At 34.0% G+C, this 15,501-nt stretch overlaps 1 protein-coding gene across 1 annotated transcript; it reads left to right on the top strand.

The window, feature by feature from the left end:
- Positions 1-690: 690 nt before the first annotated feature.
- LOC116415868 lies at positions 691-5,649 on the top strand. Its single transcript, XM_031921411.1, has 4 exons — positions 691-797; positions 882-1,116; positions 4,696-5,092; positions 5,576-5,649. Exons 1-4 carry the CDS (start codon positions 691-693, stop codon positions 5,647-5,649), a joined length of 813 nt encoding a protein of 270 aa, XP_031777271.1.
- Positions 5,650-15,501: the final 9,852 nt, after the last annotated feature.

The following is a 15,501-nucleotide window of genomic DNA, read 5'->3' as shown; positions in this document are numbered from 1 at the left end:
AAGTGCCTGGATTAATGAAAGATGAATGCTGTGGCAAGATTATGACAGAATTTATTGGTTTACGTAGCAAAATGTATAGTATTTTGATAGATGGATCTGAGACTGTGAAAAAAGCCAAAGGCATAAAATCGAGTGTTGTGAAGAAAAAAATCACGTTCGAAGATTATCGAAAATGTCTTGAAGAACAAATTATTGTTAAACGTGAGCAGTGCAGCATTCGCTCTAAATTGCATGTAGTGCATACTGAAAAACAGAATAAAATAGCACTAAGTCCGCATGATGATAAAAGATACTTATTACCTCATAGCACAGACACTTTGCCTTGGGGTCATTACCGAATTATTGAGCAACAGATGGTGCTGGCTGTAATTCAAATGGAGGGGGATGAAAAAATGGCTGATACAAGAGAAGAAAGAGTGGGGGAGATGGAAGTGGAGAAGGGGTATGAAGCGACCAATACTGAAGAAGAAAGCGAGAGAGCAATGGAGAGGGGGAACGAAGTGACTAATGAAAACAGTGCAGCACGAGTGGGGGTGACACTTTATGGCGATACAGGTGAACAAATCATTATCGAATACGACGTTTGTGAGGAGCTAATGCACGAATGGAATCCATCGATGGAGGGGGCATCTTCCGATAGAAGGGATATTCTACAAGAGGCGATGGAAGGGGCAGACATAATGGTGGGGAATGGGCTACATCAACCGACGCAGCACGGTGAAGAGCACATTCGAGCAGTCGAGCTTGAAAATTACCTGCCTTTGGAGAAGAAACCAAGACTCACTTAAAATTTCCAAGTAAGTTCATAGCTGATTCTCACTATTTTTCTTCTCAAAGAAAGTATTTTCTCTAACACAAATTCTTATATTTTTACTTTTCAGAATGGATCTATCTGCACTTAACAAAATTGCTGAGCACGAGTTCTTGTCCAAGAAGAAAGCCACGGACTTAGAAAAAGATCATGCATACATGGTGACTGCGCTCAAGGAAGTAAAGACGAGATTCGGCACGAAGATCGTAGCCGAGATCGATGACAGCTTTCAAATATTTCTTCCAGAAAAGATCTCATCAGCAATTTTGAAAGATCAAGAACTTTTCAATAATCTCTCTAACACAGCAAATAAACTTAGTTTATTTATAACATATCAGGGTGGAACTTCTTTTAAGTTCACCACATGCTAAAATAATGAAATACAAAAACTGATAATTGTTAAATACTATTTATTTATTTGTTCAAACTTGTGTGCAATTTACATGAATAAATACATTATTAAATATAATAACAATTGCTTTCTTATTTATTTGAACCTTGAATAATTCATACAATCTCATTTTTATCTATCCAACTATTATGCTTGTCACTAAATCCTAACCATTTAACATATACGCGTTTACCACTTTTCTTTAAAACTTTTTCTACTAAATAAATTTCCGGATACATAGTTTTATGAATTTCCGTTTCATAAAAGCCGCCAGAGACGGATTTATTATTCATCAGTTACTGGATCTGTTTTTACAACTCGCGTTATTGTGAAAACTTCCGTTGACCAGTTTGGCGTGTAACCTTTTTCAAAAACATTTTTTATCCTACTTATTCGTACTTTATCTCGTACTTTAAATTTTGGTTTTTTCACTGGCGACTTTTCATTTGGAAAACGTCTCTTGACTTCTCGCTCATTTGCCTGTGTAACATTTTCAGGCTCGATACCTGTTGTCCGATGTTTTCTCGAATTATATGCTTTGAGCAAGTTAGGTAGAATATCCAACCATTTATAGCTTCCTTGTTTGCTGAATTCTGTCCACACTGCATTTTTTAACGTTCTATTGAATCGTTCACATATACTTGCATGAAGATTACTATGTGAAGAGTATAAGTGTATATTGTGCTTCTTCATAAGTTTTTGAAAAATTGAATTGTAAAATTCTTTTCCTTGGTCAGTTTGTAGATTCTTCGGTACTCGTCCTTCTTTCAGTATTGACTTCATAGCTGTAGTAACATCATTACCACTCTTTGACTTGACTGGCACGGCCCATGCATACTTTGAAAATATATCTATGACAGTGAGTAAGTAATGAAAACCTTTGTTTTCTTTAGAATATGGTATCATTTCTACAAGATCAGCTTGACAAGTCTCGTCTATTCAACGTATGTCATATTTTCTTCTCTTGTATCGCCGACGTGCTGGCTTGTGCAGCTCTGCAGCTACTCTATGACGTTCCATCTTCATTTACGGTAGATGAAAATCCATCTGGAAATTCGTCTAAACGAACTTTTAATTGTTTATTCACTTCTTCAATGATATAATCAACACCAGAGTAATTGCGAAGAGTTGTACTATAAAGATAACGCAATTTTGCATTCACTTCCAATTGATGTTTTTCAACTTGCTGCTTGTATTCTTCTATAACTTCACCAATTCCAGCAATTCTAACAGCTATATAATTTATTTCAGTTTGTAGAATAACTTTCAGTGAATGCAATGTGATTGCATCGTTTGGATGGTTGGGCGGTCCTAGGTTGCAAAGTCGCTTGTTTTCTAAATCAAAATCACCGTCCGGTGTAAAATTGAAACCAATGCCTGGAGGACCACGACTCACTTGCGAGCCCTCAAGTTTTCTTCCAAACACATCGAGACTCATGGTAGTACTGATGCAAAGAAGAAAGTTGCGTATCAATATATATGCTCAGCTTCACATAATTCCTCAATAATCGACTGGATTTCATTGTTGTGATTATTATTTCCAGCTGATCGTTCGGCAATCAATAGTCGAAGTCTCCCAGTAAGCTCGTTTGGATCACCCCAGTAGACGAGATCAATGGAAGAATTTTTCTTAGCTATTTTATATTTAGGTATGAGTCCTCCTCCGCTGCTACTGTTCTTTTTACGTGGAGTGCTGCGGAACATTGGTGCTAAAATATTCTTATATTTATTACTTCTCGACATTCGTATAGGTTCATCTTTGCTGAATTTTTTCCGATGAGCATTTGTTGCTTATCATATACACTTCATCAATCTTTCGCACTCCGTATATATTATCAATCGTTCTACGGCTTTTATCTAGCAATGATAAAAAGTCTTCAACTGATTCATTTTTTCCACTCGCGGATCTAAATGTAGAATTGGTTATTGTGTCATAAACATCATTATCGTCATCATCATCATCATCATCATCATCATCATCATCATCATCATAATCATAAACAGTATAATCCAATAAACTTGATTTATTGTTCTTATTTTGATCGTTGAGCAAACTCGATCGATCGATTCTCATTCGTTTTTTTCATTTTTTTACTGCTGTTTTGATCCAAAATGTGATTGGATGGTTGCTGTAGTGGGCTTTCACTTTTCATCTCAACAAGTTTCTCAAGTGGTGTGATGACTGGTTTTAGAGTATCACCGATGACTTTTTCAAAATCATCTTTCTCCTGTTTTAATAAAGTGTATTTTTTTTAATAGCCTCACGAGCTCGCAAGAGCTCACTAAGAACATTCTTCTCTTTCTCGAAGTCTGACATGCTGACGTGGCTATGTCTACAACTGAACTGTAAGTTTGAGACTCATAATTCCTTTTTTATTGCAAAACAGTCAAATCCTTTTCTGTATCTACCCTCATTCATCGACCTATCTTTGTCAATAACGATGAATCCATATCTATCATTCTTCCAACATTCAGAACAAAGATTCCGAAATTCGTTAAAAGTTAAATCGGTATTCACATGATCTTCATAGATATATTTAAGATTTGCATCATTTTGTCGATAAATTACTAACAAATTGACATTATCTCTAATGAGATGTTTTCCTATATGAGCATAAGATTGACATACACAGAAGCTATCTACACTCTTATGTCTCCCCATACAGAAGAATATTCTGACGTTATCCTGCTTCTCACATGCCACATCATCAAAAATCATTATTGAATTTGGAAGGGCTTCATCTGGAGATACTACAGATTCATGCTCACTGAACGGAAGATATGATACTCCTTCAATCGGATCCAAGACATTTTTGAGAAATTGATACTTTGGCTGATTCAAGGATTTAGAGTATACATAAAAATTCTCAAACCTAAGACCATTAGGGTGTATAATTAAAGCCAATAAACTATTTGTTTTTCTACAGTTGGATTGGATACAAAGTCAAATTGTTGATCAGGATGGAAATTTAGTGAATTTTCGAGGAGAGGAAATAACTATTAGACTTCACATCAAATCTGTATAATGGGCATCGTTTACAATTCTGGATCATATATAAATCAGTCATCATGGCAACCAGTCATCAGTCGACCGAAGAAACTCAAACCGTTAACACGCAAGAGCATTCAGTTTCTGAAAAGTCTAGGACTAAAAGTTCGTGGAAAAAATTCACGTGTATAATTCTTTGCTGTTTCCAGAAAAATGGACAAAATTCTAAGCATTCGATCAGGTGTCGTATTCGATGAGTCTATTGCTCATTACGAAGTACACGCACATCAACCATACTCATCATTAAGCTTTGACAACAGTGATGAAATTCGTATTTCTATCCAACATCAAGATCTATGTCTCTTACCATCGCGCAGCTCTATCCATATATGTAGAAAGTTGCAAGTAAAAGGTGGATCAGCAGCACTTGCTAAACCTAAATTTGTCAACAACGGCATTTGTCATCTGTTTGATGAAATTCGTTATGAGATTAATGCTGTGGAGATAGATAAAAGTAAAAATGTTGGTCTGAGCAGTGTCATGAAAGGATTCATTTCATTTAATTTGAATCAGAATGATATGCTGGAGAATGCAGGCTGGCTTGGTATTCAAGACAATATCAAATCGGTCGTAGATGACAAGGGAAATTTTGACGTTGCGATTCCACTGAGTATGATCTTGGGTTTTGCAAAAGACTATAAAAAGATTATAGTTAATATGAAGCATGAGCTCATTCTCACAAGATCGAGAAGCGACTTGAACTTAATAATCCAGGAAGGTACTGTAGCATCTGGTGTAACTACTTATGAAGATTACGAAGTAAAAGTATCAAAGATAGAGTGGTTGATGCCATATGTTGTTGCATCTGATAAACAAAAAAACCAGCTATTGAATTTCATTGGTAAAGATAATCCTATCTCCATGTGTTTCCTTTCTTGGGAATTATTTGAATATCCTCTTCTCCCAAGCACTACTAAACACGTCTGGACGGTGAAAACACCAAATCAATTGGAAAAACCTCGTTTTGTGATTCTTGGACTGCAAACATAGAGAAAATCATTAAGAACTGCAAACGCCAGTCGATTTGACCATTGTGAGTTGAGTAATGTGAAACTTTTCTTGAATTCACAATATTATCCATACAACAATATGAACCTCGACATAGCTAAAAATCAGTTTGCCATTCTCTATGATATGTACGCTAATTTTCAAAAATCCTACTATGGAAGAGATCCGTAACCGCTGCTGACAAAGTCTTCGTTTCTCAACTTTGCACCACTCGTAGTTATTAACTGTTCACGACAAAACGAATCTCTCAAGAGCACTCCTGTCGATGTACGCCTGGAGTTTGAGGCTAAAAAAGATTTTCCTGCTAACACTTCAGCCTACTGTCTGATCTTACACGATCGCATCGTTCAGTACAATCCTATTAGTGGAGATGTCAAGAAGCTCGTCTAAGCTGCACCGGAAAATGGAGTATGCAGTAGACATGACTGGTTTCAAGCAAACCGAAGAAGATTATATTCTAAAGGAATTATCAATCATACCTCTCAAGGAAAATAGTGCAGATCCTATTGTTCTAACATTCAAAAATCCCTTCTCATGGAAAAAACTCTCAGACAAAATGCAAAGGGAAAACAAATGGCTCAAACATAATTATCATGACATCAGGTGGAAAACGGATGGACATGACTACTCTCAAATCGGAAACTTGCTTCGTGACGCTTTACACGATGCATCAAAAATTGTTGTCATGGGTGCATTAAAACAGAAATGGCTTCAACGATTCAAATTTCCTGTTCACAATATTGAACAGTATGGCTATCCGTCAAAACCATCTTTTAAGTGCGTCACAGTATGCGCAAATCATAATCCAAGCTATAAGACGACCTGTGCATAGCACAACGTCAAACTCATGAAATTGTTCTATCAGCATAAACTGTAAAGTAAAATAAAAAAATTAAAAAAAAAATGTTTAAAAAAAGTAGAGAACGTTATAGGCATTCCAAAACATAATAGAGAGAGAGAGGAAAAATTATCCCCACTCTCTCATCGGGTACTAAAACACTCTGAGAGGAGAGAGGGAGTTTTAGTATCTTGGAGAGAGAGGGGATCCCTCCTCTTCCATCGGGTACCAAAACACTCTGAGAGGAGAGGGGGTGTTTTAGTATGCCTATGTTTTGGTATACCTATAGCCTATCTACTAATAGGTAACGTTTCGATCTGCGTTGGGCTATGCACCTCCTAGCTTTTCTCAAATTGCAAAGATTTTGCTCATGGAACTTTAGTTTTCGGCGCAAGCCGATCATCACATTCTGCGGAAATAGTTCAAATCGTATCCTCTTCGCCTTTTTCTCGCGAATTTTTCGGACCAATTCCCCTGGACTCAGTTTTTCACGCTGATCACGGTGGTACCAAAATGTTGTATTGCTTTAGAATCACCCTGTATAGAAGACCGAAGCTAATATGACAATAAAAAGCAGAATAAAAATTTAAGATCTTCAAATTACAAAGGCCAGAGCAGACTGAGCAATCAAAACAATTTCCCCGGCTATTTATACATATTGGTACGCATGCACGGACTGCATTGATAAATATCAGATATGTATATTTTCTATTATATTAAAGGGCTTTACGTACCCGTGTGCCGTAAAGCCTCTCATATATTTTTCGTGCAAATAATATAATAGTGCGTATTAATCTAATCACGCGCCGCGAGCTTACGTCACTGACGTAACTGATTGAGGCGGAACCCGCAAACTGAAAATTTGAGAATTTTCTGCAGTTGCAATATATAAAAAAAAACTTAACGAGAAACTTCAATTAATGTAATTTTAATGTAATTTTTTGCATTTATCGAAATACATTTTTTACAAGTTCGATAACATAAAATCAATTATGATTCAAAAATTGTCAATGTCGAGTTCATTGCCTGTGTTTTGTTTGTAATTAAAACTGTTTATAAAACATACATTTTATTTCTAGACCATATTTCAGATACTTCTAATAAGTTTGATTGAAAAAAAAATGTAATGTTTAAAAAATATTAACTTTCAATAAAAGTAAATGCTTAGCCGAGTTTGATTTATTCTATATTACAGTCCATGGCAATAATAGTATATAACATACTAATGTCGATTGAAACAAAATCACATATCTAAATTAGTACATTACGATACGTGTGACTTAAATGGTTCTTTTTTACACGGCGCAGTTAGCATCCAAGCGTAGCGAGGGCACTAAGCGCCGTGTAAAGCTGAACGATTTAAGTCGAGAGTATCGTATAAAAGTTTATAGCGCATACTGCTAAAGTCCGCAAGTCTCGCCTATTCATGACTAAATAGCAGATTTTAGCCACACTGTACTATAAAGAAAAACCGCTGCCAATTCATTGGCACGTAGCTTCCTCCAACTAAATTTATAGTTCCAATAGATAAAATATTATTTAAATATACAATGTTAATGTTTTTTTAAATATTTTCAATCTCGATTATTTTGCTGAAGGAGCAATTAAAAAATAATACAAAATATTGTGGATCTGAATAAGTTGGAATTGAGTGCAGGGCAACTACAAAAGAAAATTTTATTTATATTTCAATTGTATTATTAATATTTTACAATATGTCAATGTTTGTGATTAATATGTTGCGTCAAATATCTCTTAGACGTAAATTTTCAATCACAAATGGTACAAACTGAACCACAAGTAGCAACGTGCCGTTTCATTGATCCATTCCTTATATTTATTTATTTATTTTTATTACCAGAAGAAATTTACAAGGTATGTATTTCATACCTGGAAACCTGCAGAGGTAAATAAAATTACCTATTCGCAGTCTGGTTACAAAGGAAAAAGAAAAATATAAACAAAACTTAAAATTAAAACTTAAAACTAAGATATATACATTTGGCATTAGCTTCTAATAACAAATTTGTGTATTGCATACAGAAACAATTTTTTTCTTTGATTATTTTTCTAACAGTTGTATCGTATCCAGTCTTTTATGATTTTCTTTTGAGGGTATTTATTTATATTTAATACTTTTAGTCGATTAGGAAGCTCATTATATACATTAATTGCTTTCATATAGCTGTTCTTATTGCTGATTCTCTTATTTGTTTTGGTATAATAATACTTCTATTCCTACTAACTCTATCTGATGCTAAGAATTTTTCTTTGAGATCATAGTAGTGTAGTTTAAGAGCTTCGAAAGCAAACAGTTGTCCTATATTTAATGGATTGTCTTGTAACAAAAAGTTATTTTTATTGATGATTTTTAAAATTTTGTTTTGTAATTTTTTAACTTGGTCTCGGCTATTCCTATATGCACCGCCCCAAGCAATGATGCCATAAGTTATAATACTATGAAAAAAAAACCTAGTAAATCATTCTGAGAGTCTCTATGGGCATTGATTTAGAGATTTTATAAAAAATATAGACTAGGTATTTAGTTTTTCCAACTATATATTGCATGTGGTTATCCCACTTTAGATTACTATCAAAGACAACTCCTAAATATTTAAAGTTCTCCACCCTAGTTATACTTTTATTAAGAATTTTAACATTTATCTGAGCTGATACGCTTCCAATATTACTTCCAAAAGTCATGCACACTGTTTTTCCTACATTTAAGGACAACTTATTTACTGCCAGCCACTCGGCAATTAAACTTAAGAAATTGTTCATGTTTACTTGAGCTTCTATCCAGTCTTTACCTGTAGCTATAATAGCAGTATCATCTGCATAAGAAATTATGGACTCGGGGGGAATCTCCTTTAAGACATCATTAATATACAGGATAAATAGTAGCGGTCCTAATATCATTCCTTGCGGGACTCCTGTGTTAACTAAAGTTCTATCACTTTCATTACCATCTATTTTGACTACTTGATATCTGTCATTTAGATAGCTGGAAAGGAGATCTAACGCTTGACCCTTGATTCCAATACGATATAATTTGGCCAGTAGTATACTGTGGTCAACAGTATCAAAAGCCTTCGCCAGGTCAAGAAAGGTTATTATCGTAGGCTTACTCTTATCGATATTATTATATAATACATTGGTTAGGTAGTTCAGAGCATCCTTCGTACCAATTCCTCTCATAAAACTAAATTGTTGCTTAGAAATTATATTACTTTTTTTCTACAAAATCATTTATTCTATTATACATAATTCGCTCAAGAATTTTTGCAACATTAGATATAAGAGAGATAGGTCGATAATTCGTGATCTTATGTTTTTCGCCTGATTTATAAATCGGCACTACTTCAGCACTCTTTAGAGCATCAGGCCATACCGCTTTTTCTACTTATTGAAAATATGGGTCAGAGGACCTGCTATATGATTACATAGCAATTTTAAAGTCTTGGCATTTATCTTATCAAATCTCCCATTTTTCAGTTTTAGCGTATTGATTATACCCTTTATTTCAGCCATACTGGTTGACTTTAAGAAAATCGACATAGGATTCATGTCAGGTAGCCTAAGTTCTGCGTTGACAGGTTTCACGATATTTGCACTCAATTTTCTCCCAATTTCGCAGAAGAAAGTATTCATGTTTTGAGCTATTTCGACTTCGTCTGTAATTTTCCTATCATTAACCTTTATATAATTTATGGCATCATTCGATTTTTTAACTTTACCGATTTTTGTATTTATTATTTCCCATAGTATTTTTGGGTTGTTGTAATTATTCTGCACTAGATTCAATTCATATTTTGGCATCGGTAATTACCTTATTCAAGATTTTAGAATAGGTTTTATACTGTATTTTAAGCTGTTTATTCTGCACATCTAGTTGCCACAAATTATACAAAAATTCTTTGGTTTCACATGATCTTATTATTGCGTCGGTAATCCAGTTTTTTCTACCATTTTGTCTATTAGCCTTTTTTGTTGTTTTTGACAATTCTACGCATTGCTTGATTTCATTTAATAATTTTTCTACAGCCAAGTTTTGATCAGGTATCGAACTAATTTCATCCCAGTTTCTTGAATTAGCGTTATTTATTATTTTTGTGTAGTTTAAGAAAACATACGGTTCTTTAGTTACTGTCTTTAGCTTATTTACAGCTATGATAATCGGGTAATGATCCGTTAGATCATGCTTAAGCTTGTATGTGGCTGTGTTAATGTTGTGAGATTTAATGAAAATGTTGTCGATACATGATCCTTTAGCTCTACCGATAGCTGGCTTTGTAATACCAACAAAACCCTGAATAAATCCCTTATCAAGGAAGTTACATAGAAAATCTTGGCTATAATGATCACAGTCTAGCAGGTCAATATTAAAATCACCTATGACTAAGTGATTCTTTACATTTTTTTTATAAATTAAGTACTTATTAAGATCTAGTATAAATTCTGTTTTCGGTATCCCATGTGACCTATACATGGCTGATATTTCAAGACCGCTTTTATCATTTAAGGTTATTCTAGTATGTATTATTTTAATTCTCCCTGCTTCAATGACTTTGGTATTTTGGACTAGATTGCTATTGACAAAAACAAAGACTCCATCATTCCTGTTTATCCTACTTTCGTTATAATAAGTTTTATATTCATAATCTGAACCATTCAGTTGATAGAAATTATAATTAACATGCTCAAAAGCTTCTGAACATATCACAATCGCTGGTTTGATAGCTAAACTTTCTATTAAAATTTTCAGCTTATCAAAATTTGCATTCATAATACGAATGTTTACATGCATGATAAAGTCCTTCTTATTGTTTATAGCTTTGTTAAAATTTTCAATATTACTGCATGTCCGTTCTTTTTGCATCGATTCATTTTGAAACCTATCCAAATAATCAAAAATATCCATTTTTACCTATTTCTTGATCTTGTTTTTATCACTCTTGTTGGCTGGTGACAATGCAGAGGATTGCGGTTTTAGATGGTTCAGTGGAATTTGTGGATCACGTCTTGTGATTGGTCTTCTGTTGTGTTCAGTTTCTGGCTTTGTTTTGTTGCGTGGAGTGTCATTTTCCTGTTGTTCACTATCTATGACATTATTAGCCTCTGTGGATACTTTACGCCTGTTTGCCAATTCTATGCTGTGATAGATCGATTCAGTTTCAGGTAGAGTAGGTTTTAGCGGGTAAAAACTACTCTACCTGAAACTGAATCGATCTATCACAGCATAGAATTGGCAAACAGGCGTAAAGTATCCACAGAGGCTAATAATGGCTAGTAATATATATTTTTTACGCTTTTCGCACTTCATCCTTTTAGAAGAGTGCTCATCTTGATCATGTTTATATAGATTACGCACTTATTTACCACATCTTCTGCATGTTTGTTTCTCATTGTCATGAAACTTTATGTGACGACTCAAATTGCTTTTTTTCCGCTCAATTTTCCGCGAAATTGATGTGTTTCTTATTTCAAAAACCCAACGACTCATTCCCATTCCTCTTTAATTATACATAATCATATTGATAAACTTTCAATAATAAAACTAGTGTATTATGTACAACAAAGATTATAAACAAAAGAGAAATGTATATTTTATTATTTTTCTAAAAAAAAAAAAAACAAGTGAATGTCTTGAGACTTTATTTTTTTACTCTACACTACTTCTTTTAGAACATTGATTCACTATTTGCATTATTAATACACAGTGTCGTATATCAGAACTCCGAATACCAAATCAATCAAATTATCAGGTTCCAAATCTTGTGGATCTGAAATGGATGAAATCGTCGAAAAAGTTTAATTATAATTAAAAAATTTAAAATGTATTGTTTTAATAAACATACAATATATGTTAATGAAATATAATTTTAATTCAATATATTTCCAAAAAGTATTTTTACTGCGTTTAAGCAAGCCATCTGCGCAAAGATTGGCAGTACTCATGTACTATATGTCATACTGGTGTATATATATATATATATATATATATATATATATATATATATATATATACACTCACACACACACACACATATATATATATATATATATATATATATATATATCATTTTGCCATAAATTAATAGGGAGGAACTTTAACGACGTGCAACGACACCCCTATAAGAGGAAGAAAAAGTTTTAAGAAAAATCAGTTTTTACATTTTAGCTCTTTACTTGAGAAACGCTCGACGAAATCGTTCAAAATTTTAGCAGCAAACAGCTTTTTTTATGGTTAATCACCAAATAAAATTTTGAAGCATTTGACTGCATTGTTTTAGAGATATGAGGAATCAAAAAATATTCCAAAAAAAAATTGAAACCTTGATATCGTAAGAACCATAGTGCAATAAAGCCGTTTTACTTCCGTAATCGAGGCACAAAAAAAACTCATTTTTTCGAGTTTTCGAAAATGAGTAGTCAAATCACTTGAAATTTTAATGGGATATAGTTTGACATGTGACCCATCGACATGATTTTTTTGTGAGGTTATGATGTTTCGTTTCAGAGATATGAATTAAAAATAAATCACCTTTTTCATTTTATCTGCCGAACAAAGCGGTCGATCCCGAGGACCAAACGGGGAAAAGTAGGTAATTTTATTCTCTTTCAAATGCATATTAGCTGAATTGTTTGTAACGATGGGATTGAAAAAAACGTAAAATAGTGTTTTTCAAAAATCAAAAATTGGCCATAAAAAAATAGTTAGAAAAATAAAAAATAAATGTTTTTCCCGAATTCAGAATCCAAAAATATACATGCATGTCAAATTTTATTGATATTGACCGAGTAGTTCCAGAAATATTACGGTATACATACATACACACTTCCGCACACACACACACAGATCCATACGGACATTTTCTAAAAACACGTGATTTGAACTTCTAATACACCAAAAAGTATTTTCTAGAAGTTTTAACGAAACTCAAAATTTTACTATTACAAAGCTTCCTCTAGGAGGAAGCAATATGATTAATCAAATAAAGTAAATTATTGTATATTAAATAATATAAGTCATACAATATTATAGTAATATTAAATATTATTTTATTCATAATATAACACTCACGCACACACACAGAATTGTTGGGATCAATTTAGTTCTGAATCAAATAATTTCTAACTAAAAACTTAAATAATATATTAATCAGATACAAACCATTCTTGTGTACTTACTACGTATCTTACCATGCCTGATTTATAAATATTATACTGAGCCCATCATTGAACATAACAATTTTGAGTTTGTCTTATATTATGTTTGCAAAAATATTGGTATAAACTCGACCTACTTTGATTAATCTCACATTATTCTTAATATGTAATTTCGTTTTAATTGACATACATACATACTATTATATTACATTTGTAACTCATTACACATTATGTTATTAACATGCACAAAAAAATAATCAAACTTGCGCAACCTTTTAATTTTTTGTGTATATCATTACAATATCAGTTTCTTCAAATTTTCCTTGGAACTATGAATATTTATACCTATTTATACCATCAACCGAGCGACGTTAGAAGTGAGGTGACCCTGCGAGTGTAGATATTATTTACCAAGTGGCGCGGTGGCTCCACGAAGGCGAGTTTGAGAAGCAGACGTAGCCGCGGCGCCGCGACCAGTGCTGGGGTCACGATTATTCGGAGGGTCGCTAAAATGCCAACTTCAGGGGGCATCGCGGTAAGAGCAATCCGCTGCGTCCCCTGAAGTCAGCCATCGGGCGACCCTGCATCAATTCGAAAATGTTCGAATTACCGGTAGCTGCACCGATAAATAAGAATATGTCAAACTAAAACTAAAAAACAAGATCCCTAAGCACCATGCTCCCCGAGATCAGTAATTTCTTTAAACAACACCTCGGCACATCGAAGGAAGGCGAGCAAAGCGAGTATAAAATCAAAAACTAAAGCGCTTAAACCCAGCTACCCCATGCTCCCCGAGCTCAATCATTTATTTGAAAAAACACCTCGGCACATCGGAGGAAGGCGAGTGAAGCGAGGATAAAATCTAAAACCAAAGCGCTTAAATCCAGCTACCCCACGCACGACAAGTTTATATAAAAAACATAAACTCTTAAACTCACCTACCCCTCGCATTGTCAGTTTCCGTACTTGGCACAGCGGAGGAAGACGAGCAATTGCGAGAATTTTATCAAAAACATAAACTCTCAAACCCACCTACCCCATGCACTGCGAGTTTCCGTACTCGGCACAGCGGAGGAAAGCGAGCAATTGCGAGAATTATTGTATACAAGCATGTATACAATATGTTGTAGTTGTCCAATAATTTGTACATGTACAAGCTATTGTAATCCACATAAGCCGCGCATTTCATATAAAATTCTTTTGGCGCGTGGATTGAAAATGAATGGATTCTTCAAATGAGTACTCTCAAATCCTAGAATTTTGAAGAGTATGTTTACGTAACTTGTACATAATTTATTTTTCTAGAATAAAAAATGCGAGAGTAAAATGACTGCGAAGCTGTAGTATCTGTAAACCTCACTCGCCTTCCTCCGCTATGCCGAGTTCTGAAACTAGGTAGATTTAAGTTTATGGGATATATAATATTTACGTATGATGTTCAAATCTTGGGTAACTAGATTTGGTGCTTAGGGTTCTTGTAAAATAGTTTTAGTTTGACATATTCTTATTTATCGGTGCAGCTACCGGTAATTCGAACATTTTCGAATTGATGCAGGGTCGTCCGATGGCTGACTTCAGGGGACGCAGCGGATTGCTCTTACCGCGATGCCCCCTGAAGTTGGCATTTGAGCGACCCTCCGAATAATTGTGACTCCAGCACTGGCCGCGACACTATTTACTTCTATATTGGTGTTCGGATTTTATAGTATCTAGAAAAAATGCATATTATTACTCTTTCAAATTTTTTAATCATTAGAATGTTTTTGTGCTACATTATGATTCTACACAAAATATTAGCAAAAAAACTGTTTCATTTTCAAAATAAACGGATGCGTAATTCCTGAATGCCTAAATCATTTCTTTATTCTCCAGATTCTCCAGACCAAAAATGTTAGGACCCTGAAGTTTGTCGCTTATAAACAAGCTATACGTATAGTGTAGTTTCATGTTGCTTTCCCACACACTTCTATAATATCGAGTGGCGCACATTATTAGTGCTAAATGTACAGGGAGGCTAATGACAATTGATTGAAATCTCTAAAAAAAATTAACTTTCAAAAAGTAAAAGGTTAGGCGAATTTAATATATTCCGCAACGAAATTACAGATAGATAAGAACTAAGATCGATCAAACAAAGTCAAGTTTATTATATTTTATCGTAATGAAGCAATGAACAGTTTCATTTCGTTTATTGGTGAACAACTAAAATTTTCTTTTTATGTATTAGAACGTCA

Source organism: Nasonia vitripennis (assembly GCF_009193385.2).
Source record: "Nasonia vitripennis strain AsymCx chromosome 1 unlocalized genomic scaffold, Nvit_psr_1.1 chr1_random0005, whole genome shotgun sequence".
In the NCBI taxonomy this organism is placed as follows: domain Eukaryota; kingdom Metazoa; phylum Arthropoda; class Insecta; order Hymenoptera; family Pteromalidae; genus Nasonia; species Nasonia vitripennis.
This window is presented reverse-complemented; position numbering and strand designations above follow the sequence as displayed.

Bases quoted from the DNA above. Each gene is read 5' to 3' on its own strand.
- LOC116415868 (XM_031921411.1), top strand. From the start codon at position 691: ATGGGCTACATCAACCGACGCAGCACGGTGAAGAGCACATTCGAGCAG. The intron at 1,117-4,695 runs GCAAATAAACTT...AATGCTGTGGAG, and splicing joins TCAATAATCTCTCTAACACA to ATAGATAAAAGTAAAAATGT. The intron at 5,093-5,575 runs GTAAAGATAATC...CTAACACTTCAG, and splicing joins CCAGCTATTGAATTTCATTG to CCTACTGTCTGATCTTACAC.